This window comes from Panthera leo, chromosome F2, assembly GCF_018350215.1.
Source record: "Panthera leo isolate Ple1 chromosome F2, P.leo_Ple1_pat1.1, whole genome shotgun sequence".
NCBI lineage: Eukaryota > Metazoa > Chordata > Mammalia > Carnivora > Felidae > Panthera > Panthera leo.
Genome location: NC_056695.1, coordinates 14252261 through 14279705, shown reverse-complemented (window position 1 = coordinate 14279705; position 27445 = coordinate 14252261). Strand labels below are relative to the sequence as shown.

The following is a 27445-nucleotide window of genomic DNA, read 5'->3' as shown; positions in this document are numbered from 1 at the left end:
CATAAGGATAATATACAATGACAGGATAATGAAGAGGAAAAAAAAAAACCAAAAAACTTGGATTTCTTTGGAACACATAGTCTCTTGTCTCTTTTTATCAATACTATGGAAAAGATGAGGATTTTGTACCAAAGAACTTCAAAAATCATTGAAGGAAAGTAGTAGTCATACACACAATGTATAAAATCTAATTGAGGCGTTCATTATTTATATTCTGTAAATAAAACTATTTTTTTTAAAAATTATATTGGTATCCAAACTTAGTTTCTAAAGACCAAACATTCACCATTGCTAGAATAGGTCATAGTCTACAAAGCTATTTGCATCATAAATCACAAAACTTCAGAACTGCCAAGAACCTTAGACGTATTCTATACCAATCTCCTGGTAAGTGCACTAAAAGAAGGAAATGATTCGCTCAGGGTCAATCTACCAGTTAGAAATAACTTGAAGTCTGGTCTTTCTTTCAACTTCCAATTCTAAGACATTCCCTTATAGGATTAATTCCATTCTGATTACAGAGGGGTCAGATATATCCAATGTTTTAAAATGACACTCAACTATCTACATCCCTACGTGTGTTCTATGTAAGGGGGTGGGGAGGAGTATTTGGATAGGCAAGTGGGGTGGCAGGAAGGGATGGGGAACTCATCAGTGTTATGAACTCCACACGTACATCTTCCTTGCATATTGTTTTACAAAAATAGTTTATATTTAGTCCCAAACGGTAACTCAAATTATAGAGTAGACAGATTCTGAACTTAGTGCAGTATACATAAACTGTATTTAAACTGCCACTACCACACGTAGGTGATATTAGTTCTACTTCTCACTACTGCACCAAGAGGAATGAGAAAAGAATACACCTCAAGATTATGCTATCACCAAGTACTGTAATTAGAAAGCTAGTGACTTTGAGTTGGCCAGTTAACTTCTGACTGCAAGAATATTTGGGTTCCAGGGTGCCTGGGTGGCTCAGCTGGGTAAGAGTCTGACTCTTGGTTTCTGCTCAGGTCATGACCTCACAGTTTGTGAGTGCAAGCCCCACATCGGGATTTGCGCTGACAGTGTGGAGACTGCTTGGTATTCTCCCGCTCTCCCTCTCTCTCTACCCTTCACTGCTCACGCTCTCTGTCTCAAAATAAATAAACTTAAAAAAAACCCAAACAGGATATTTTAGTTTCTAAACTAGACTTACAAAATCTAGTATCACTAAGCAAGATAAAGCCAGGCTGGTAAGAATTAGGGTCCCAACAACAAACGAGTAGCCTCGAATATAAATATGCTGATGAAATGCCAACGCTCCCTTTAGGAAATGACTGGTAAAAAGGAGGTTCCAAATGATGCCACAGTGTGGGACACCTGGGGATTCCGTAAAATTGTGCCCTCTTCACAGGCCAACAGTGCATCTGGAAAGTTTTAACAGCACAAAACTAAACTCTTTGGTTTCCCCCATCAGGACAAGTACCTTAGATAAAGAGCCCGGCCAATAATCAATGCACCATCCACATTCATCACAGATCGTATCTACACAAGCTCTATCCATCCCAAAGGATAACACGCAGACTGTTAGAAAAGCATTCCTTGGAACCAAGGATGGGGGATTAGGGTTATTAGACAGGTGGTACCACTACTTGCTCCCATTACCTGAAAACAAATAGGCCTCTTTCTCTTTTGCTCTAAGTTTAGTACTAAGAGCATGTAATTCAATAAGCTCACTGGAGCAGATCAAGATTAGGATAAACTGTTACCCTCTCTCTAATTCCCCCACTTAATTTAAATGGCCAACTAAAACGAGTGATACAATCCACTTGTACTCGAGAGACGTGTCAATCAGGAAACCCACAATAGGACGGACAAAAATGTTGTTTTCTGGCAAGCAATATATATTTTTGAAGATAAAATGGAAAAAACACAGATATGAGTGAACAATTTTTATTGAAACCCTCAAAGATTAAAGAGGACCAAATGGTGAGTTTGGGTACCATAACAGAAAATCTCACCTAACTGTACCATCATTCACAGGAATGAACAAACCCAAACACGACAAAATTCAAATTCTCATGTAATTGCTACAAGTGAATGTAAATGAACTAATCATTTTATCATAACCTTTCTTTAATCATACGAAAAAGAAGGGAATTTACATGGCATAACAAAAGATATGCAAAACTTAATGAAAACACAATTCTCTTAATTTCTCAAACTTATTTTTATAGGATGCAGAATGCACTTGAAATGATTAAATGACTTAAGCTGATTCTTTTTTATTGCAAACTGTTTTAACATCAGCTTAACCCCCATGCATGGTATTCAAAAAGAACACAGCTTTTGAATTAGAAAGATCACTCGAGTTAAAATGAGGAATTAAGTATTGAAATTAGGAAAAGGCTGGGGTTTCTTCTGAAAGGAATCTTCAAGTACCAATATGTATAGAGAAAGAATACTAATTTTGGTTACATTTTCCCCCTTACTGTTAAATATACAAACTATAATACCTTTCAAAATAAAATACCCACGTAAGATAACTTTAATAAGAAACATTCAAACCAGATTTTGGAAAAATCGGAAGCAAGAAACTGACTGGGCCAATAATGTCTTAATTTGTGATTATTCAAACATTTGATGATGTGTCTCCTGCTGCAGAGCCCAGGTTCTCTCCCTTTTGGTCCCTACAGTTAAGAAATAGTTAGTTGTGCTATTGAGACAATCTGTGATCATGTCATTCAGAGAAAAACCTTTTTGCCATCCACTGACAGACCAAGGAGGAAGAGAAGGTAGGTGCTCTGAAGAAAACAATTACCAATTTTGAAAAGACAAAAGTGTTGTTGTTGTTGTTGTTGTTGTTTTTCCAAAGGAACGCTGCACCCATTTCACTTCGTATTAGAAATCCAGGTTAAAGGCACTGGGATGTACTCCTCACCTTGAATAGACTCCTCGATTACATCTGACAGCTGCGTCTGCTACTGCAATCAGCCTGCTCGCTGAGTGAGTGACACTTCTTACATAGAAACCTAATGTAAATTAAACAAGTTTGAATCCACTTATAATGTAACTAGTTTTATAAAAATATTCAGAGTTGCTAATAAAGCACCAAGAAAAAGAGAACCTCAGAGAGAGGACTCAGACCCTTTCTACAAGGTCACCCCTTTACAGTTTTGTCTAATAGGACCTCCAGAGTGACAACAGTCAGCTTTGACACGTCCTATCTATATAATCTTAGGGATACAGAACATTGCTGTGGTGACTATACCCAAATGCCAATTTTCAGTATAAATAGTTAAGAGACGTGTTACGAGATTTCATGGCTTACTCTTAAAAAGGTAAAATAGGTGCAATTTTCCTTTAAGAAAGTCTTTTATTCTGTAACATACCACTAATATTTTGATGTTCCCTTCAGTAAACACTGATATAACTACACTGGGACTACGAAAGAACTGTGAAGTAGCTACGATTATCTACAAATACTGTATTTTTTTCACTTGAATACAGTATTTGTACCTTTAAGAAAACATTGTACAAAAAAATTATATAAATGAAAGCCTCAAAGAAGTATCTGTCACTAGATTTTTGAACTGAAGTGACCAAAGACCACTGTAAATGAACACATTTCTAAACATGATGTAAACATAAATGGAGTAATGCAAAACATCAAGGTATTCAAATCTACTATATTGCTATTTTCACCCTTAATGTATCTTTCTACATAGTTTCCTCCTTTTGGAACAGTAATATAAGGGGCAGTACATTATCTTCATAACCTTATGCCATCAAATCAGTTAATACAGATGCTTGACACGTTTAATTGTACAAAATCAATTTGTTTCAAGTTACAAAATTAATGTTGATATGTAATTAATGAAAAAAATAAGATGTTAAAAAGATAACTATAAGAATACCCAGATATATGCTGTATTCCCATTTATATAGATCTGATCAATAAAACATCAACACATTCACTTAGATACTGATTTAATCCATGGATCAAGGCCATATTTTCCAAGTATTTTAAGGATGCCAGGACACTGCAAAAGCTGGAGAAAAGAGTTGAGGAACAGTATATGCTTGCTAAACAAGAACTATTGTTTATTTAGCTAGTGAATACCTAGAATAATAAATTTTTACTTCATGATCGCAATCAGGCTCGCAAACACCCAGAAATAGGAATTAAGGGTTTTAAATGTAGTTATAAAGGTCATAAAAAGTCTGATTAGACTGAGGTACATTTACTCAAAATTTTGAGATTCATTAAGTGGTAGCAAACAAAATAATTCCTCAGACAAATGCACATTTTTCAGTATACATATTATTGGGGGAAGGAGGGGAGAAGAATGTGCATTAACTGGTGAAGTCCACCCAGCTGCATATCAATATTCTGTTACACCAAACGGTTTGAAGACAAGGGAAATGTTCTAATATAATTTCAGATTATGATTCATTTGGCTAAAATAGAGCTTAAGGTTGCTTTGCCATATTAAAAGTTTACTACAATAATTTTTCACATAAACATTTAGACTTGAACTCCAGGACTAAATATGGCATGATTATTTTGCTTTTAATCTGTCAAATAGCTAAAAATTGACAATTTAAAAACTACAACAAAGAAAAAGTTGAAGCAGTGTGACTCTTACATCATTGAACCACTTCTAATGGTTAACTGTTAGTATTTAACAAATTCAAAGAGTTAATGAATCCTTGCATTCATTCAGTCTTCTGTGCCTTAGCTAGGATGCATAATTACAAAAGACAGCAGATACTGGTAAAAGCTTCAGGACAGAAAGTGCTTGACGAAGTTACAGTTCTCAAGTGTGTTTGGTGAGAGTATAAGGGCAGATGCGCTGATGAAAACCATTACAAGAAGAGTCAATTCTGTGTTAGAGTTCAAAGATGTCACCTTAAGCAGAAAAAAAGCTTTAATAACGTCTTCTTTGACTTATTAGGCATTTCCAGAGTCTACATCATTAGTGTTGTAATTCTAACAGGACATCTTCATACGGTTATTGTTTGTTTCTATTTCTCTCCTGAAAGAAAAGCACAGAGAATTTTAATAAAATACTATCATTATTTAAAGACTGAAATTATTTGTACTATAATAAAAAGTTATGCAAATACTAATTTGAGTAATTAAAAAAGATTTACTACCTATGCATACTATTGAGGGAGGATTACCACAAAACATTTTAAAACAAAGAATTTCAAACAGAAGACCTATATCAAGACAGCATGACCTTCTCCACGCCCTACTTTCCCGTGAGATTTTAAGGTGAGAATATGAACATCTTTCTAGCCTTTTCATTGAGTTTTTAATGGTGAGGTATTAAGGCCTAAAAGGCCTCTGTGGCAATTTGAACTATTGGCTAGGTAGGGTTATGAGGAAAAGAGATGCATTAAAATGCACTAAAATTGGATTAAATTAAGAATTTAGTGTTAATTAAAAAATACCTTGATTCACAAACTTCCTCTATATCATATTCTCATATTCATCATATTGTACTTTTTCATATCAAGAAATCTTTTTTTTTTTTTTTTAACGTTTATTTATTTTTGAGACAGAGAAAGACAGAGCATGAACGGGGGAGGGTCAGAGAGAGGGAGGAGACACAGAATCTGAAGCAGGCTCCAGGCTCCGAGCTGTCAGCACAGAACCCGACGCAGGGCTCGAACTCACGGACCGTGAGATCATGATCTAAGCTGAAGTCAGATGCTTAACCGACTGAGTCACCCAGGAGCCCCTAGAAATCTTAATATTTATTAATCATCATTATTAATTCCGTTAAGAAGTTGGAAATCCCTTGAACAAAAGTTAAACTGCGTTATATTTTCATTTTGTTTACTATCCCAATATATATCTGCAGTACTTCTGTCTGTGAAATAAAGAATGACTGGCATTGTGCATGCCTGTTAAATGTACGCATCATGTAGTTTGCACCACCTTGTAACTCAGTTCTCGAATTTTAGCATTAGAATAATCTGTAAAACTTCTGGAAACAGACTACTGGGCCCCTAATGTGTGAAGCTGAACCTACGAGTTTGTAGTTCTAACAGGTTCACAGGTGATCCAGACACTGCTGGTCCAGAGAACACACTGTGAAAAAGACCTGTGTTTAAACACATTATAAAACTTTTTTGTTTTCACTACTCCCATTTTATTTTCCATGAGTAATACATGCTCTATAATAAATATGAATATTCTTGGCAAATGGTCAATTAGTTTCCAATCCTGTGACACCATCAGAAAACTGTATTTTAAATTCCAAAGAGAACTCTGTAAGTTATCTGTTACTAAATTCCTTTCTTTTTGACTTTAATATATTTCTAGAACTTAAATAACAGTATTTCATACAGAAAGCTAATAAAATAAATGCCCTCCTGTATGGTAACTACAAATAAAATCATTTCATACACACATTTCCAGTGGGATATTCTAAAAGTAAATAAAACTTGGGGTGCCTGGGTGGCTCAGTCAGTTAAGCGTCCAACTTTGGCTCAGGTCATGATCTCACGAGTCGTGGGTTCGAGCTCTGCTCAGGCTCTGTGCTGACAGCTCAGAGCTTGCAGCCTGCCTCTCTCTCTGCCCCTCCCCTGCTCTCACTCTGTTTCTGTCTCTCAAAAATAAATAAAAATGTTAAAAATAAATAAAGTAATTAAATAAAACAAAACGAAAGCACAGAGCTAGCTAAATCCAACAATATGAAGAAAAAAAAAGGGACAAAAAAAGAGAATATGGTACCAGGAAGTGTCGTCTGATTGTATACAATCCCTAAAGCTTTTTAAAAAACATCCTAATTGGGGCGCCTGGGTGGCTCAGTCGGTTAAGTGTCCAACTTCGGCTCAGGTCATGATCTCACAGTTCCTGAGTTCGAGCCCCACATCGGACTCTGTGCTGACAGCTCAGAGCCTGGAGCCTGTTTGAGATTCTGTGTCTCCCTCTCTCTCTGCCCCTCACCTGCTTGCTCGCTTGCTTTTTCTCTCTCTCTCAAAAATAAATAAAACATTAAAAAAATAAAATAAATAAAAAACAGCCTAATCATAAAGTTCAGTTCTAAACTAAAGAAAACAAATAGATTTGTGTGAAAAATTCTGAAGCCTGCTTTGATTAGCCAGATATAAAAACTACAGAAATTTATCAACTCCATGAAGAACCTTCAAACTACAGAAAAAAAAAAAAAAAAGTCACTATTTAAGGATAAGTTAGACAAAGGGAAATTTAATTCAAGGGAGATGATCAGCTATAGCAATAAGGATTGTGTGTTATTTAAAATAGAAGTCAGAGATACTATTTCAGTTTCAACTGTAATCAACTATGCACTTTAGCTGAATCAAATTTAATATATACAAATTACATACGTATTACAAGATAGCTATGTATGTAATGCGTAACTTCTAACTCAGTGGCCAGGAAAAGAGGAAAATAAAAAAAAAAAAAAAACCACATACATCAATACAACAGGACAGAAGGGTTGAGGGGAGAGCCTGAATGAACTAGATTTAATTAGAAAGTACAAACTAAGACAGCAGAAATATACATTTATAATCAAGCATCAAAAACTCTGTTCTTCAATGAAAATATAAATAACAGTTCAGATTTTTCAAAAATCCAGTTATATATGATTTACAAGAAAACAACCTAAAACATAAGGTCACAAAGTTAAAAGTAATGAAAAGACATATGACAACACAAACCAAATAAAGACTGATACAACTATATTAGTACCAGACAAAACTCATTTGAAGGCAAAAACCACTGTTGGGAGACAAAACGGTCACTCGATACTAAATAACAGATATTTTTAAAATAAGCTGCAATAACATTAAACTAAAAAAACAACTTTACATATATTAAAAGTTGTCAGAATTATAAAGAAAATTTGACAGGTTTGTCATTATAGCAAGAGAATTCAACACATTTCTCTAAGTAACTGGTAAAGCACATATATTAGTAAAAATACAGAGTGAATATACATGCTACAGAAAACCAAACCAATTATAGGGTACACATAGAACAACCACAGAAGGGGACTACATGCTAGACCAGAAAGCAAATCTCAATAAATACCATGGTCTATGTCATGCACCATCACATTTTCTGACATCAGTTTTAGGAGCAAAACAGATTAACAAAAAACCTTAACCACATCTGGAAATTCTAAAACAACTTCTAAAAAATCTCCAAAAAAAATCATGATGGAAATTCAAAAATTTTTACATGAGTACAATAATGAAAATGCTTAGTCTAAGTCCCAACAAACACTTAGAAATTTACACATGTAGAACTTTAAAAAAAAGAGAAAGTCTGAAAAGTAATGAGCTCATCATCCAACTCAATCTGTTAGGAAATGAGTAATAAGCCCCCAAAAGTAGAAGGAATAAAATAGGATAGCAGCAGAAAATAATGAAACAGAAAACAAGAATAAAGAGAACCAGAGAATAAAAATTGGGTGTTTGGAGGGGGAAATCTATTAGTGTTTGGGAGAAAAAAAAACTACCAAGAGAAAAAATCTCTGGAAAGACTGATTTAAAAAGAAGATACATTAATAGCAAAAGACTGATACAACTAAAAAATAAAAATATCATTAATGCCAATATGAAAAAAAGGCTTAAGACAAAACAACCTCCTAAAAGTACAATTTATATACATACAATTTACCAAACTAAACTCAAGAATAAGTAGAAAACCTGAAGAGACTTGTAATAAAGGACTTTAATCAACAATTAAAAATCCACCCCCAAAAAAACCCACCAGTCTCACATGTTAAGTGTGTGTGTGTAATTACACCCCAACATGGGGCTTGAACTCACAACCCCAAGATCAAGAGCCACATGCTCTTCTGACTGAGCCAGGCAGGTGCCTCCAAGCTCACATAGTTTTAGATGTGCATTTCATTAACTGTCCCAGAACAGATAACTCTAAACTTACACCAACTATTCCAGAGACTAGAAAAAGGGGGAATATTTCCTGACATATTTTGAGGTTAGCAATACTTTGATACTAACAGTATCAGGAGAAGCATGAAAAAACTGTCTCCCGAGGATCTCCTAAGGGCTGTTTTGCTGGTAATAGACTGTAGGGGAGCAAAGGTGAGAACAGGAAAGCCAGAAAGGCTAGCACAGTAATAATCCAGTACGATAATAGCTCTTAGGCAGGGCTGGAAGATGCAGAGCTAGTGAAGACCTTGGATTCCAGATACATTTTGAAAGCAGAGCCGACAAGTTACTTACTGATAGACTGATTAGACGTGAAGTGAGAAAGAGAAGTTTCACAAATGAGTCCAGCATTGTTGGCCTCAACAACTGGAAGGGCAGTGGTGCCCTATACAGAGATAGAGAAGGTTTGGGGCAGGCAAACAGCGTTATATTAAATTTAAGATGCTTATTAGACAACTGTGAGAAGATGTCAAACAGGCAACTGGATACATGAGTTTGGAGATAAGAGGAAAGGTCCAGGGTGGGTATACAAATTTGGAAGTCCTTAGCATGGAAAAAATTTCACCAACAAAACTCAGGTCTTCCTGAATATGGTCAACACCACCTCGGCTTTAAGACAACAAAACAAAACAACCACATTTACATTAACAAGATCTAGAACTGCACCTGTCACTGTTAATATTAAACAAATACTTGAATATAATGAGATATCTATGGGCATGCTATCAGCCATAGACCACTAGAAAAATGAGGCTAAGTGATGCCGAGCTATCAGTGATAGCTGGATAGAGGGAGAAAGGAAACCCAAATCATTCAAAGGAAGCCATGGTCCAGTACACCTACAGGACTATGTCTTTAGTGATAGTTCAGAAGAAGGCACTTAAACATATACACTCTTTAGGACACAATCCCAAAGTGACTCACAGAATTTTTATTTTTAATGATTGACAATTCAAAAAATAAGTTGTAGAGGAACGGCTTCTCCTCTCCTTTTCCATTAACAGAGCTAGGCCTCAAACAGGCAGATTCAGAGATTAGAGGGCTTTTGAGTCTGGTATAGGGCTTCTTCCCCACCTTGAAGTGAGTAGACACTGGAGACCAACATACGATCCTAAGGTCAAGATCCACAAGTTGGCATGTGGAGATGAGCTCCAGGAAGAAGTTTACTTGCCAACCCATGTCTTTTTGTTAAACCATGAGTTTCACAGATGAGCTAAGACTTCTCTACCTAGGAAACAGCTTGAAAACAAAATTTTCTTCAGTTTTCTGAGAGAGGCCAACAGCTTGCCTTTATACCTTAGAGATAAATGACTTACTTCCTTTTAATCACTGGTAGGTTTATCACTATAAGCAATATTTCAGTAACCAGACCTGAGGTTAAAAAAGCCACAAGGGAAAAAGTAAATGTGTATCTAAGACGCCACACCATCCAAAAAGTAAATGCGAAAAAGCACTAGGAACACAAGTAGAGTAACACAGAACTGCAAAAGGAACGAGTGAATACCTGGAAGGAAAAAAAAAGAAAAAGCAGGCAGGCACTTGAGACCCAAATGCAAAAAGACAAACACCTTTGTTTACGTTAAAAATCTAATTTTCAAACTGAATATTTCAGTAGATGAATTAAAGGGGAAAATGGTCACAGCCTCATTTAGAAAGTAGAGTATTAAGTCTAAGAAATATCTCAAATTACAAATCAGAAAAAAAGAGCTGGAAATCACAAAGAAAAAAAAAATTAGAGAACTGTAGGAATCTAAGACAAAAGGAATATTCTAGAAGTTAAGAAAAAGAACAAACACAAGAGCTGAATAAATAAAAAATTTCACGAATTCTTTAATACTCTTTCCTGCATGAGGTGGAGCTTGTTTTTCCTTCTTTAAAGTGTGGACTGCAAATGTCCATCAACTGATGAACAGATAAAGATGTCACACACACACACACACACACACAATGGGATATTAGTCATCAAAAAATAAAATTTTTGTACATTTTGTACATGTACATTCTACATGGAACTAGAATGTATTATGGTAAGCAAAATAAGTCAAAGAAAGACAAAGATATGATTTCACTCTTATGTGGAATTTAAAAAATAAAACCGATGAACATATGGGAAGGAGGGGGGAAAGAGAAGAGCAGTAAACAAACAAGAGACTCTTAACTATAAAGAACAACTAAGGGTTGATGAAGGTAGGTAGGTGGGAGATGGCTAGATGGACGATGGGCATTAAGGAGGGCACCTGTGATGAGCACTGTGTGTTGTATATAAGTGAGGAATCACGTTAATTCTACTCCTGAAACCAATACTGCACTGTATGTTAACTAAAATTTAAATTAAAAAAATAAAGTGTGGGGCTAGACATACTGACTTGCTTCTAAGAACACCGTATGCAAAAGGAGAAAAGGGACATTTACATTAGAGAAACCTAGCAGATACAACCTTAACCAAGCAATCAAAATTAATATCACAGTAAGTTACATACGATCAGATGAGAAGGACGTATCACTTACGTAGTACTCTTCCCATAAACTCAGTCTAATCATGGCAAAGCATTAGGCAAACCAACATTGAAAGACACCTTATAAAACACCTGACCAGTAACGTCTTCAAAAGTGTTAAAGCCATGAAAGACACAGAAACTGTCACAGCTTAGAGAAGATTAAGGAGACATAAAAACTGAATACAAAACTGGTTTTCCAGATCTTGAACAGAAAAAGTGGGAAAAGTGGGGAAATCTGGAAAAACATATGTTTGGATAAACATACTATGATTATGTAACATGTCAAATATTAGGAGAAACTACATACAGAGAAACATCCTATATTATCTCTGTAACATTTCTGTAAATCTAAAAATTACTTCCAAATAAGTGTTTAAAAAATCAGAGTGAGAAGTTAGAAAAACACAACTCCCAAATACATTAAGTATCATATTGGTGCGGTAATATGAAATACATAGATATTCCACAGAGTACTGTTGATTTTAATGGTTGCCCAGCTTCTCTTTTTATTGTTTACGAGAGGGTTAAATTCTGCCCCAAAGTTAAAACCAGTGAATTATCAGACTTAAATAAAAAAGAGGGACACGTTCCAAAAAAAGACAAGATTTTAGATGTACAATGACTGTAGTTAAAATATGTAATAGATTCAATTCTTCAGAAGGAAAATTAATTATTTACCAGAGTTAAAATCTACTCAGACTGGTTTACACAACTGAAAAATTTCACACTAGAGAGTAGAACAAGGGCAATAACAGATGGATAAAAGCCCCAGCTGTTCAAAAGCCTGTACATTTGTCCAGATCCATAAAAGTATTTTAATACTGAGATAAGCTTCTGACCTGCACTGTCCCAAAAACATGATCGATCATTTTGCAGTAAGAAAGCAAAACACAAAAAATGTAAAGGAAATAGATCAATTCTGTACTGTAAAATAAAATCAAAATTAAAAAAAAATCATCAAGGGAAAAGAGAATGATTCTGCTTTGGAGGCTCTGTTCTACAAAGCCAAATCTTCGATTTTTTTAATGTTTCCATGTACGTGAGACTTAACATTCTTGATCCCCTGCATGATCACACTATAATAAAAAACTGCTTTAAGAGATTCCAGTGCCCAAGTTTGCATTTATAAAATAAAGAAATATTTCAGGTTTGAAAAAAAAGAACAGATGCAGTCTAATAATTTATTATCAATTTATCCGTACCAACCAAAGATCAAGTAATCTCAAAGTGTACTATAAAATGAAAGAGTTAGGAGTAAGTTCAAATAGTGAAAAGTGGTGGACAACAGTCATAGCATACGTTAGTTTAGGTCCAAATGAGAGTAAGAATATGATTCTAAGAAGCCTTAGAACTAACTCATGTGTCTGAACTGTGATTTAGTTTCAGCAAAATAACATCACTCACTACACTAACTTTTTATTTTGGTTTTAGAGTTTTCACTTAATTTCACATTTAAGCCACACTACATTAAAATTAAAATCACACACAAAAAAGAAGCATAAGAAAAAATAAAATGGTCTCTATTTACAGACACTGTGACTGTCAGCCAGAAAATCCTAAGGATGTTCTATTAGAACTCCTAGAACTAATAGATGAATTTACAAAGGTCAGAAGATACAAAATATTTCTATAAACCAGCAACAAACAACTGAAAAGTAAAACTGAAATTACCAATTACATTAAAAAAATACCAAAATTAAATTAAATATAAATAAATAAATATATAATATATAAATATATATATAAATATAAATAATGTATAAATATATAAATAAATATATATATATATTTACACACACACACACACATAAAATAAATTCTTCAAGAGACATGTAGGTCCTCAATACTGAAAAATATAAAACTGAGAGAAATTAATTATGTTTGTCCAAGCAGATTAAATTCCATAAAGGAAGGGCTATTTATCTTTAGTGGCTTACTAGTAACCCTTGGTATATATCTGCTGGAATGAAAAAGGGATCCCAGTTAAGAAAAAACCATACAGGAACTAAATATATGGTGATATAGGTTGACCAGAATACAAGATGTAGATGTGTGCTAGTAGATTCCTCACACAAAATGGCTGATCTGGGGACCCAGGAACAGAGGGTCTTAAAGCCAAATAAAAGGAATCCACACACAATTCTATTTTGGAATCAGAGTTTGGTCTGTTTACAATAAAATGAAAAAAATAAAATTAGTACATTCCAGACTTTTAATTCAAAAATGGAATTGTTAACTAGTAGCTTTCTGTTACCTTAGTTATTTTATTATATATCCTATTATCTTTCCTCCATTCCCTTTTGTTATTTCAAATGCAAAACAGAACACATCAGTATTGAATATGTAATGTCTAAGAGTTGAAATGCCTTTCTATAAGTTCAAAGTTTTCTGTCAAGAGGCAGTGAAGTGAGTTTCACTCAGAAATTAGAGTGCAATATAGCAAGTCAATTTCTAAATTAAGAAATTGCACATACAATTTTTAAAATAAATCATTAAGTAAACTGGAAAGATAATTCAACAATTTAAGTTACTTCCTGAAACTTAAACAAGATAATTCGTATCACCTAAACACATATGTTCATGAAGTAATAATGTATTTGCTGCTGAAGAAAAGTAAGTGAAATACCCATCAAATTTAATGATGACTGTTCATACTGTAATAGGTATGAAAGAAGTATCTCCCAAAGATCTAGCATGAACCCAGTGAGCTATAGATAGTTCATTTACTAAACTTCTAAAATTCTTAACCAGCACCGGAACAAAATACAGCCACTATTAACTCTCCTATGGCGCAAGAACCTTAATCTGAGAAAAAAATAAAAACAAATCAGTACCCTAAAATGTTAATCAGAGCACGTCGTTTCCCCAACTCTGGCTTACAAAGACTATTTACCAAGTGCAAAACACAGTATTACTACACTTAAAACTGTATCATCTTGACTATACAAAAATACCACTCAATGTTTTATCGGAGAATTACTTAAATACGTAATATAAAAAGTTTATAGTATTGGGGTGACTGGCTGGCTCTGTCAGTAGACACATGAATCTTAATCTCAGGGTCATGAATTCAAGCCCCACGTTGGGCATGGAGCCTAATTAAAAATTTAAAAAAAAGCTTATGGTATCCACTGTGACACATCTTGTGCCAAAAACTATTTTCCAAAGAAATATTATTCTTCAAATTTTATAGTAAAGATGAAAGGAAAAGCAAAATTTTGTTTCTGTTAATCATAATCAACTCACTCAGTATAAAAGAAGTCCATCCATAAAAAAGTTTATCAAAAGGTAGATGAGAACAGACTTCGACTAATTCTTGATCTTAAAGAACTATAATTTGATTAATGGGAAAGCATTAAACTAAATGTTCTACTTGAGAAAAAGATGTATAGAACTGTCAGAGAAATGTTCACTGTTGTCACAGGTAGTGTTACTGTTGAAGTGACTTCTTATATATTAACAAAAAATTTGGTTACTTTGAGAAAGACTATCATCTCATCTCAGAATCAAAAGTATTCCCATTATGAAAAATATTATTGGAGGTACTAAAATTTGCTCTTTCAAAATAACTAACAATATACAATGGTATACATGAGCAAAATGCATAGAAGATTCTAGAAATTAAAACAATTTAATAGGGATTTTATTATCATTATGTCTTGCTTGTTTTGGCATAAACTGCGGGTCTTCATCTGTTTCTGAGAGAACAGGTAAATAAATGCATTATTTAGGAAGTCACCTCAAAGTTACAGGCAATTGAAAACTCTAATTTCTACAGGGAAATAAAACTAAAAATTTTACTTGGGATTAGGTTTCCTGATAAGGATTTATAATCAAAGAATATCTAGTAGGATCTGAATGACTCACATTCAAGTACAGCAGAAGTAATATTTCAATAAAAAGACTATCTAAATAGTCAAAAGTAGATTCTACTGCTGCGCAGATTACTCATATTTATCTGTACAAATATACTCAGAACACTATTAGTTCTTTGTTTTCTTTCTCTTATTTTGCAATTAAACTAGCTTTATCATTAGAAGTAATATATACAAATAGCAAGTTCAAGTAAAAAGTAAGCTCCTGTACCCACCTCTAGCCCCTTCTAAGTTCCTCCTAATGGGTCGCCACTATAACTTTAAGTAGCATACTAACACATAAATTTCTTGTTCTTTCAATGCGAACACTATCAATTCCCATTGTATATGACAGGTAATGTATTACAGTGGACGTGTTATATTCTCCTTCTCTTCCCCCCGCCTTACACTAGAAGCCACACTATTTTTAGTTTTAGTGATTGTCTTTATGACTTTAAATAATATGCTTGAGGCACAATTGCTTGATATATCATCTTTAAACAATCATCTGTTACCTTCAGATGAGAAAAACAGTGCATTTATTTACCCTTCCTCAATTCTTTCTCTCCTTCTATTCCATCTCATAACATTTTGTTCTAACTATAATTAAATTGTCCATTTCTACAAATGGGAAAAACAATCAGCAGCATTTATTATGTAACTTGAATAACTGAGTACAGAGTTCCTAAATAAAAAAGTACAGCAATTTAAACCAATAAATAAAAATTCAATGACATTCAAACTTTCCCAAAGGAAAGAGATTCTTCAAAGCATTTACTCCTTCAACAAATATTTAATCAGCTACTATGTGCCAGTCATTAGGTGCTAGGGATTCAGCAGAGAACAAAAGCAAGCCCTGCTCTCACAGAACTTATGTTCTGTGAACATGATTACTTAGAAACTTTTTATTTTCTTTTAGTTAGAATTTTATTTTCTTTTTAGCTTCCTTCACTTCTCCAAGGTCAGTGGTTCCCCACTGAGGGCTCATTTCATCTGTCAGGCTTTAAAGACCACAGTGGAGATGCTTATAGTCCTGAGATACACTACATACAATGAAGACCTGTCTGATACATAGAGTCTGCCCCTGCTGAGAGATACTTGTTCTAGTATAACCAGTTACCAGGTATTATCTTTCTTGAATACCTTTTTCATTCTGCTAAAAAACCTCTTCAGGTTACCTTCTCATGAAGGATATGCGGCTACTCTTGTACACCTGAAATCTTCTTTAGTTTGCGTTTCCCCTTCACTGATATAATGGGACACTGACCTTAAGAATATAATTCTATATACCCCATTCCCCTCCACTCTAAGAGTTTCCATAGGAGTATCCAGAGTTGTAGATGGAAAAATTCTGATAGTCTGATTCTCCTTCCCTTGTAGAAGGCAATTTGTCTTTTGCTCAGGAAGTTCAAGATTTTCTCTTTATCCTATCTTTAATTCTTTTCAATTGGAAATAATGCTGCTAGTCACTCAGCTTGAGCCCATTCCCACTGAAAACATACAACCTTTGGCTCTGGGCATTTTTCTCTAACCATTCTTCCCTTTGATGGTTTTTTTCCTATACTCTTTCAACACTCCTTTAGAAAGACAGTGGGCGTCCCTCTTTCCATCACTTGTTTTTACCTTTTGTATTTTTCATCTCTATTACTCCACATATGGAAATTTCTTCGATTTGAAACTCCAGATTAACTAGCTCTAAAACACGAGCATTTATTTTACTACCTGCTTGCTTGCTGTATTGTTTTTATTTTGACATTCGTATTTCTCATTTCCAAAAACATTTTCTGGCTTTCTTTTCTTTTTACATACGAATCCTAAGAACAAAATAAATTTTGTTTTATATTTTAAATTATCTTCTGTTCCTGAATCCTTTTAGTGAGTTTGCCTTGGTTGTTCTGCCATTAAGCTTGACTTTAATAAAATATTTTGGTATCAAAAGTATGTGTTAAAATATTAAGAATGAAGAACGAGGCAAATACTATGATAATTAGCACGGATTTCTCTTCCAGTTTTAAGTTTCAGCAATATCCCTTAGTTTAAAAGAGACAGCATGACTTTCTAAGTATTATACAACCTGACAGGATGTCTAGCAGGCTCCTCCACTGAGTGCTTTGCTGGCAAGACAACCTGGGGAATTCCTCTGTTGTCAAAATAACCACAAACAAACAAACAAACAAACAAAAGTCAATTAAAGACCCAGTGATGAGAAGATGGACTTAGCTTCTTAAAATCCTTCTTTTATCATAAGTAGGCCTAAGAACTTAAATAAAAACATGAACACTAGAAAGAGAAATGAAAGTTACAGTAACCACAGACCCAAATGTAAAATTTAAAACTAGTAACTCCCTGAAAAAGCGTAAGAAAAAATCTTCACAAACCAGGGAAAGGCAAAGATTTGAGGTCAGATTAGTATAAGCTTTCTAAAACTGTTCTTACTATTTAAAATTATTTTGGCTAATTCTATTTTGGCTATTTTAGCTTCTCTACCAGATCTTATACTAGAAAAAAAGAAAAAAAATGGCAAAAAGGACACTGAGAATCAACTTATAATAGTATTGTGGTTATATACCCTTATCCTTAGGAAATAAACACTATACTTTTTGGGGGGTAAAGAGCCATGATATAGGGAACTTACTCTCAAATTGATGAAAAAAGCAAACAGGGAAGAACGCTAATAGGTGAATCTGGATAAAAGGCATGTGTGTGTTTCACATATTATTCTTATTCTTCCAAATAAATTAAAAATTATGTCCAAATAAAAAGGAAAAAGATTCACACATACAGCTGCATGTAGCTATAGTTCAATCAATTCTACTCTATCATTATGGCACCAATATATTTTGGTTATTTTCCTGATGATAAACATTTAGGTTGTTCCCAGTCTTTTTACTATTATCTACATTCTTGTGTGTCTTCTGATGTATTTAGGAAGTTTCTCTTAGCTATGTATGTGTGTGTGCGTGCGTGTACACAAAGAACTGAATTATAAAATATATGAAATTTTGTTCAGCTTTACAAAAAAATGCAAAATTACTTCCCCACATGGCTGTTATCAATTTAATGGTCCTATCTCCAGCTGTAGAAGAGCTTTTGTTGATCTACAGTCTAATACCTGATACTATCAAATTTCTCAATTTCACCAAATAAACGGATATAAAAATTTTTTTCATTATACTCCTGATTTGTATTTCCCTAATAAGACTGAGTATCTTTTCATATACTTTTTAGCCATATTTGTTTCAATCTATCTTTTGCCCATTTTTCAACTGGGTTCATCTTTTTTCTTAAACTGATTCACAGGAGTTCTTTCTACATTCTTGATACTAACTAATCTTTGGTCATTTATGTCCAAATTCCTCCTAGGGCCTTACATGTCTTTCTACCCTCCTTAAAGCATCTTTTGATGAACAGATTTTTTTTTTTTTTAAGTAGACTCCATGCTCAACATGAGGCTTGAACTCACGACCCTGTGATCAAGAGTTGCATTCTCTGACTGGTGAGCCCCTTGATGAACAGATTTTAAACTGGTCAAATTTCATCAATCTTTTCTTTTATAATTAGTGCTATTCTGGGTCTTAAGAAACCCTACTTTACCCAAAGACTGAAGAATTTGCATCCGGGAAAATGTGACCTCCACATATCAGAAGCTTTGAAGAATTTCAGCAAAACACAAGACAGATGGGGTCATGTTAAAAGAGAACACTAAACAATGACTTGCAAATCCTTTTCTTTAACAAAGAAAATGGCCATAACAAGTAAAAAAAAAAAATTCTAGCAAAACACCACTAATTTGTCCTTTTTGATGGAGCCAAGGAGGACCTACAACAGAGGGGGAACACATCCTTTATCACTGGGTTGCCAAGCGTATTTAAAAGCAGTTATGCTGGAAAGCTAAAGTGTAAGCACAACATTATCTAAGAGAAAATCTACAAATGAAAATTTACACATTCCTGCTGGACAAGGGATAACAGCACCAGGAAGAAAACTGGGCAAGGACACGTGATACCCCAAATGCAAAACAGTCAATAAACAGAGAAAACAGTTTCCCCGACATGGCTGTTTCAAACTCAAAGAAAAGTTAAATTTCACCCACTAGCATATTCATTGTACTGGCTCTCCCTTCTCACTCTTCACAGGCTGATGAATCATTTGACTGGTAAAGTTAACAATCAACAGGATTCTCCTGTCTCCACATTTGCAGCAGGAAGAGAATGTGAAACTAACACTAAACATTAAAAGGAAGAAAGGAAAAAAAACAACAATAACCCTGTTTTGGAGCAAATACCTGACCTGGATGATCCTCTTCCAGGTTCAATGATGACAGAAAAAGGTCAAAATGAGTCTTAAAATATCCTTTCACAAAAAAGGATACTAATAAAACTACAATGAATCAAACTAAAAAGCTTCTGCACAGCGAAGGAAATCATCAACAAACTAAAAGGTAGCTTACTGAATGGGAAAAGAGATTTACAAATGACAGTTCCAATTAGGAGTTAAGGACATGAATGAACATTTTTCCAAAGACATGGCCAACAGACAAGAAAACATGCTCAATATCACTAATCAGTAGGGAAATGTAAATCAAAACCACAATGAAATCGCACCTGACACCTGTCAGAATGGCTAACATCAAAACAAGAAATAACAAGTACTGGCGAGTGTTTAGAGAAAAGGGAAACATTGTGCAGCGTTTGGGCAAATGGGAATTGGTGTAGCCACTGTGCAAAACAGTATGGAGGTGCCTCAAAAAATTAAAAATAGAAACACCATACAATCCAGTAATCCCACTTCTGGGTATTTAACCAAAGAAAACAAAACCACTAATTTAAATATATATATAACACCCCTAGGTTTATTGCTGCAATATTTATAATAGCAAAATATGCAAGCAATGCCAAGTGTCTATCAATGGATGAATGGATGAAGAAAGATGTGGTGTATATACATACACGCACAATGGGACTTTACCTAGCCATTAAAAAAAAAATGAAATCTTGCCACATGTGGTAACATGGATGAACCTAGAAGGTATTATGTTAAGTGAAATAAGTCAGACAGAGAAAGACAAATACCATATGATTTCACTTATATGTGTAATCTAAAAATCAACAAAGTTGGGAGGGTGGGGAGGGGTATAAGAGGTGAAGAGGATTAAGAGGTACAAAATTCCAGTTATAAGTACAAAAGCACAGAACAAGGTATAGTGAATATGGTAATAACTCTGTATGCTGACAGTAACTATACTTACAGTGGTGAGCATTTTGTAATGTATGTAAATGTTGAATCACTAAGTTGTACACCTGAAAATAACACTGTATGTCAACTATACTTCAATTTAAAAAGAACTATACTAAGTCCAAATCACGGTTGCCAGAAGTTAGATATGGGGGAAGAATGTTAATATGAAGGGATAGTACAAGATAGCTTTCCCAGGATGATGATATTATTCTGTATCCTGATCATGGTGATAGTTATACAAATCTATAAGTGTGTTAAAATTCATGGAACCGTACTTCCTCAAAAAGTGAATTATACTATGTAATTTTTTTAAAACTTTTATCTTTTTTTAAAATATTTATTTTGATAGCACCAGCAAGGGACAGGAGAGAGAGAGAGAGAGAGGGAGACAGAATCTCAAGCAGGCTCCGTGCTATCAGCACAGAACCTGACACAGGACTTGAACTCATGAACACCGAGATCATGACCTGAAAAGAAATCAAGAGTCAGATGCTTAACCGACTGAGCCACTCAACTACCCCTAAAAAACTTTTTTAAAAAGGATATATACACAAAGTTATGGGACCTTTATTTACATTCTCCAAAAACTAGAAACAACTCAGAAGTGCTTTAAAGGATGAACAGATAAAAACACTATGGTGAATCCACACAGTGGAATGGTACTTAGTAATTAAAAGGAACAAAGAATTGATATATAAAACACTGATACACTGCAAAGATAGCATGCTAAGTGAAAGAAATCTTAAAAGATTACACACTATGTAATTTCGTTTACATGACATTATGAAAAATGCCTTATAGAGACAGAGAATGGATTGATCAAAGGGGGAGGGAAGCACTTGACTACAAGTCAGCAAAAGGGAATTTACAAATTCACAATTTTACTGTAGGTAAATTTTAAAAAACTAAACAAGTTGAAAAGTATATGGAAGGGGCACCTAGGTAGCTCAGTCTGTTAAGTGTCCAACTCTTGGTTTCAGCTCAGGTCAAGATCTCACAGTTCATGGGACAGTGTGAAGCCTGCTTGGGATTCTCTCTTTCCCTCTCTCTGCCCCTCCCCCACTCACTCTCTCAAAATAAATAAACTGAAAAAAAAATTATCAAATATGTCACATAAGGTTGAACAACAAAAAAAAGATTCAAAATAAACATGTCAAAGATGGATTATATACCATCAAAAGACTGGCAGTAAACTCTGAAACAATTTAAATGTAAAATTTTTAAGTTTAAAAATTAAGTTTAAATCACTGTGGTATATATGTGATTATAAAAACAATATATAACTGTCATAAATAATTCCTGAGACAATTATATTTAAAAAAATAATAAACTAGGACTAAATTTGCAGACCGGGTAGGTAAGAAATGTGGAAGACATACAAGGGTGACCACCCCTTAGTGGTGGGAGAGAAAAAAAAATTGGTAAATATTTCCTTGCCATGCATCTTTTTCCCCTGAGCAATCTCATGCCACTTTCGTGGAATCAACTATTTAAGAAAAGAAAGCTCCCAAATGTGTGACTCTCACATCTAACTGCTTAATCACAGATTTCACAGTTCATATTTCTCAAAAACACCTTAAAATCAGCACCTCCTCAAAAAGAAACCTGCATCCTACTTTTCATACCCCAAATCAGTTCTACTGATCCACTATTGGTCATGGCAGTTACAGTATGACCATTTACTCACGTGCTGAGCTCAAAAGTTCAGAAGCTACTTTTGATCCTCCTTTTTCACTCTTCTCCCACATTTAACCGGAATCACTAGCACCAGAATCACCTAAGGTATCTATTAAAAATGTACACCAGCAGGTCCTTTATGAAATACAGTTGTCCCTTGCACAACATGGGTTTAAACTGTGTGCATTGACATATATGTAGATTTTTCTGTTAAATACAGTACTGTAAATGTACTTTATCTTCCTGATGATTTTAATACCATGTTTTCTCTCACTTACTCGACTGTAAGACTACAGTATATAATTCATGTAAGATACAAAATGTGTGTTAATCAACTGTTTATGTTATCAGCAAGGTGGCTTCCTGTAAACAGCAGGCTATCAGTGGTTAAGTTTTGGGTGAGTCAAAAGTTACACACAAATTTCCAACTATGGAAATTGGGGGGTGGGGGGGGCACCCCTGACCTGCACATTTGTTCAAGGGCCATCCATAGATCAGATTTTCCTACAGCGGAAGAATCGCTGCATTCCAAGAAGCATCCCAATAATTTAAGCAGCTTAAGGTTTGCAAACTACTGTTCTAGAATTATTATTTCAATATTATTCACCAGTGAGGAACGTTCGCTCAAATAGTTCCCTTGTCTGCAAAGATTAAGAAGCCACAGATATTTAAGTTCACACATAGAAACAAATTACTGACATTTTCTACGTAAGAGCTTTCCATAGTAACCAACATAATTTATTAGAAGAGCTTCTAACTTGGGGGACCTGGGTGGCTCAGTCAGTTGAGCATCCAACTCTTGACTTCAGCCCAGGTCATGATCCAGGGTTGTGAGATTGAGCCCTGCATCGGGCTCCATGCTAAGTGTGGAGCCTGCTTAAGACTCTTTCAACCTTGGCCCCTCTCCCCTGCTTGCGTGCTCTTCCCGTATCTCTTTCTCTACCAGTCAATATTTTAAAAAACCTTCTAGTAACTTTACCCTTGCGGCATTTGAAAAGAAATGTGAATGTACTGTCTATGGAAAAATCTGCTAGTTGTCTACTATATCCATTCTCTCTTTTCCTCCTAAAAATAGGACCCCAATTTTCTTCTGCGGTTTGGAACAGAAAACATTCCCCAACTGTCTTGCCTTTGTGCCCCGTGACCAAATTCTGGCCTACATGACGCAAGCAAAAAGAGTGCATAACTTCAGGAAAGTCTCACGAGTTTCAGAGAGGATCAATAACAGAATAAGAAATCAAATTCTTCAATCAAAATCTCAAAGTCCATGCATTCCCAACTCTAAACTGCCTTCCCAAAGTCAGATCCTTCCTATACTTTATACAAGTGCTTAATTTAAATGTACAAATTATGAAAATGTTTCAGGAAGGGAGTGCCTGGGTAGCTCAGTTGGTTAAGGGTCTGACACTTGATTTTGGCTCAGATCATTAACGGATCATGGTTGGTGAATCTCAGCCCCCTGACCGGGCTCTGCGCCACCAGTGCGTGGAGCCTGCTTGAGATTCTTTCTCTCCCTCTCTCTCTGTCCCCATCCCCTGCTTGCTCACGAGCTCTCTCTCAAATATTTTAAAAAATGGTTCAGGAAGGAGTTTCGGGGAAAAAAAATCTGTTTTCTCACAAATACAAAATAAATTATATTCAAACATTTATTTAAAAGCTGTCTCAAAATCCTAAGCACGTTTTTGCCTAAAACTAATGTTTAAAATTAGTGTTTAGAGTCCCTCACCAGTTCCTAAATTTGCTTAGTTATAAATGCAGAACTTACTAGGCTTTGATGAATACAACTCAATGACCTTTATCCCCTGAATATAAAGAACAGGCAAATTCAGAGTAAGGATGACACTTAGGAAGGAAAGAGAAAAGGATTTAATGTGCCTCTGAGGCCCTCAAGGGAGTTTGCAGAGTTCTGTTTCTTAAGCTAAGTGGTTGGTTTCCTTCAGAATAAAGTTCCTAAACTCAAAATGTATTATTAAAAGGCATTAAAGAACACCCATCCATATGTACCCCCCCAAGAAAAAGACCCTACATACAAAAACCACTGTACTCTTACCCTACGCATGGCTTCCTCCTCTTCTTGACGCTTTTCATAATGTGCAAAGTCATCAAAGATTGAGGTGGTATGCTTGAAAGTAGCAATTATTTTAAGCACTTGCTTAGCTTTTTCTAGGGGTACCTCTTGAGTGTCCCTCGAATTGGTAACTGGTTTGTTGTCATTATTTTCTAAGCGAATATGCCGTAACTGGTTATTGGGAACATCTTTGACAAAGATCCATTTAACTTCAAATTTGCCCTTCCACTTATCCTGAGACCAGACACCAGCATATGCATTATAGTCCACAACAGACTTCATTTCAGCCACTCCACAAAAATGTCCACTGCCATTCACACTGAAGAGTAAATAGAGTGGGCCTTTCCCATTCAGGGAACGGTAAGCTGCATCCAAACGCTTATTACCATGCTCAGTACTACACCAGATAGAGTACTTAATGGATCGGTGTATGTCATCCTCAGAATAGCTTTTAATTATAAACACACGTCCATTCTTCAGGTTCCAGTCAAAGTCTTTGGGATTATAATTGTTTATGGCCTTTAGCTTTTCCAGCACTGGATGCACTTCTACACTAGAAGGTGAAGCACTGACAGGAACAACACCTAAACCAAAGTTTTCACCGCCCACTCCATTGTTCTGGTTGAATCCAGCTCCCCTATTCCGAGGAGCTACCCAGCGATTCTGCAGCTGTTGCTGTTGGGGCTGCACTTGGTGAGGCTGGGCCTGTGGCTGAGGTCCTTGTTGCTGCTGTGGTTGTGGTGGCTGAGGCTGCTGTTGAGGCAGTTGGCTTTGCACCAATGTTGGTGGTTGAATTAATGGCTGAGGCTGCTGGATTATAGTTTGAGGAGGCAGAACTGGTTGGGTTGGTGGAGCCTTTACCACTGACCCCTTTTCATCCCAAGTTCCAATATTCATGTTGTGTTTTATAGGAGGTGGTGGCACAGCAGAACCCCCAATTCCCACATTGCCCTTGGGTTTAAGTTTCGGTTGAGGTTTGGCAGGCTTTCTGGCAATGGCAGCCCATGAGGTCGGTTTAGGCGCTGCACTGCTAACTGGGGGCACACTATTGGTTGCAATGCTAGTCATACCACTGCTGCTCAAGGCTGTACCTACAGTTTTTGTCACTGCAGCTGTCAGGTCACCACCAATTTTCAGTCCAGTCATGCCTTGCTCAATACTGCTAATGCCAGGCACCTTACTCAAAGTATCATTGCCAAATCCAGCCTGTCCATCCGTAATAGCTCTCCCAAGAGAACTAGGTGGATAGCCATAACTGCTACTATAAGCAGAACTTTGTGTTGATTGTCCCTGAGATCCACTTGTCCCCCATGTAGAGAAATCAGCATTACCAGGAAAAAAGTTAAATCCATGTTGACCAAGAAATGGAGGGGTATTTCCTAATGCCCCAGGTTGACTAAACACACCATCTGGTATATAATGATGTTCTCCATTACTCATTTGTCCATAGGTTGTCAGATACGGCATAGGTTGGTCTCCAGCCGTGGACCATGCTGCTTCCCCAAGAGAATATGGAAATCCAATGGATGGAGCATAGTAACTAGGCATGTATGGATCTGACATTGGTGGATAGCTGTTACTCTGGAAGACAAAAGATCATAATCAGGAGCGAAGTATCCTCTTAAGACCAGGGGGAAAAAAGGACTCTCAAAGATTAAAAACAAATAGTTTTAAATAAATGAAAACCAAATGCACTTCTTCCAGATAAAATGAAAATTTCAAACCCGATTTTATCAAAACAAAAATGTGCTGGTATTTTTATTTTAAAATATTCGTTATAAAATTGCAGGGTTTGGGGGAGGGGAGCGAGGAGGTGGGTAGGAAGAGGATTATTTCTAAGAGTCAGATCCTCTGGCACAATTTAAAAATATCATTTCTACAAAAATCTGATTTATAAACTCTGCAGACACAAATTGATCATTTACAGCCAACTTTATTTTAAACAGTTAATGTATCCAAAAACTTACATGCAAAGATCAAACAAATCTGGAATCTATGCCAAATAATAGAGGAATTTTAGAATACCTATCTATATGATGGAATCCAATTTAGCAGTTACATTCTGTACTTTCATTAAGAAACAATAAAAGAAGGGTGGCCTGGGTGGCTCAGTTAAGTGTCCAACTTTGGCCCAGGTCATGATCTCAAGGTTCATGAGTTTGAGCCCTATGTCGGGCTCAGTGCTGACAGCCTGGAGCCTGCTTCTGATTCTGTGTCTCCTTCTCTGTGCTCCTTCCTCGCTGATGCTCTCTCTCTCTCTCTCAAAAATAAACATTAAAAATTAAAAAAAAAAAAAGAAATGCTCACACTATGAGAAGAAAAAAATGACAAGATTATACCTATGGCATGATCCAAATTTGCTTTTTGTTTTGTCTTGCTCATTTTGAAAAAAAAATCAAAACAAAATCCTTACTGTGGTTTCTAAATGGTGGGATAATAGGTGCCGCTTTTTAGACTCTAATTTCTGAATTTTACCCAATAAACTATCACCTTCCTAATCAGAATTTTAATTTAGAAATAGTGAGTTCCTGCAATTTTTTCCAGAATTACTGCAATTAAATCAATGTTTACTTGTGAATAGTAACTAATGATTCATTTAATGATTTGCCATAAAAGAAACACCAAATTCTATTTAAAGAAAAAAACCTCAAACTTGTTACTAGCCAATGTAAAAAACAAACATTTTAAGGATTTATTTTAAAATTGGTTTAAGCCAAAAACATGTCTGATAATAGATTTTCACCCTTTGGTTTAGGTATGATTTTTTAAAGCATTGAACAGACCTCTGAATGTATAGAATTAAGCAAAATGCAAGAATTAAGCTAATACCTAATCAGGACAACTAGAAGTCACCATGCGAGGATGAATACCATTCTGAAGGCTGACTGTTCACTTAATTTACATAGGCATTCTTATTCAAAGTTCCTAGAGCAAAGTATTTAGCTTTTTTTGTTGTTGTTACTCTCTTCCACTCAAGAAAGTATTTCCACCACTTCTCTACCACTTAAGAAAGTGTATCAATATAAACGTGTGACAGTAACATCATAGATACTACCTGGTATTCACATGACATTCTTTTAAGGGCCTATCATTGGCAATTGACATATTTTATTATTATGAAGTTACTTGTGACACACTTCGCAACTGTCAAATTTGTCCTCTATGAGAAACTTAATATTTTGTCT

General features: G+C 35.3%; 1 protein-coding gene across 9 annotated transcripts in view; it reads right to left on the bottom strand.

Moving 5' to 3' along the window:
* Positions 1 to 1921: 1921 nt before the first annotated feature.
* YTHDF3 (YTH N6-methyladenosine RNA binding protein 3) overlaps positions 1922 to 27445 on the bottom strand; it is a 39934-nt gene continuing 14410 nt past the window's right edge. For 7 of the 9 annotated variants that reach the window (XM_042923160.1, XM_042923156.1, XM_042923152.1 and 4 more), the window contains 3 exons: positions 24243 to 25841; positions 17352 to 17417; positions 1922 to 5021 (listed from right to left, as the gene is read on the bottom strand). In XM_042923160.1, coding sequence (XP_042779094.1) covers positions 17364 to 17417; positions 24243 to 25823 — 1635 coding nt within the window. In that variant the 5' untranslated portion in view covers positions 25824 to 25841 and the 3' untranslated portion in view covers positions 1922 to 5021; positions 17352 to 17363. The remainder of the gene's footprint in view (positions 5022 to 17351; positions 17418 to 24242; positions 25842 to 27445) is intronic. The other 2 variants (XR_006198079.1, XM_042923157.1) reach the window with 2 other exon arrangements.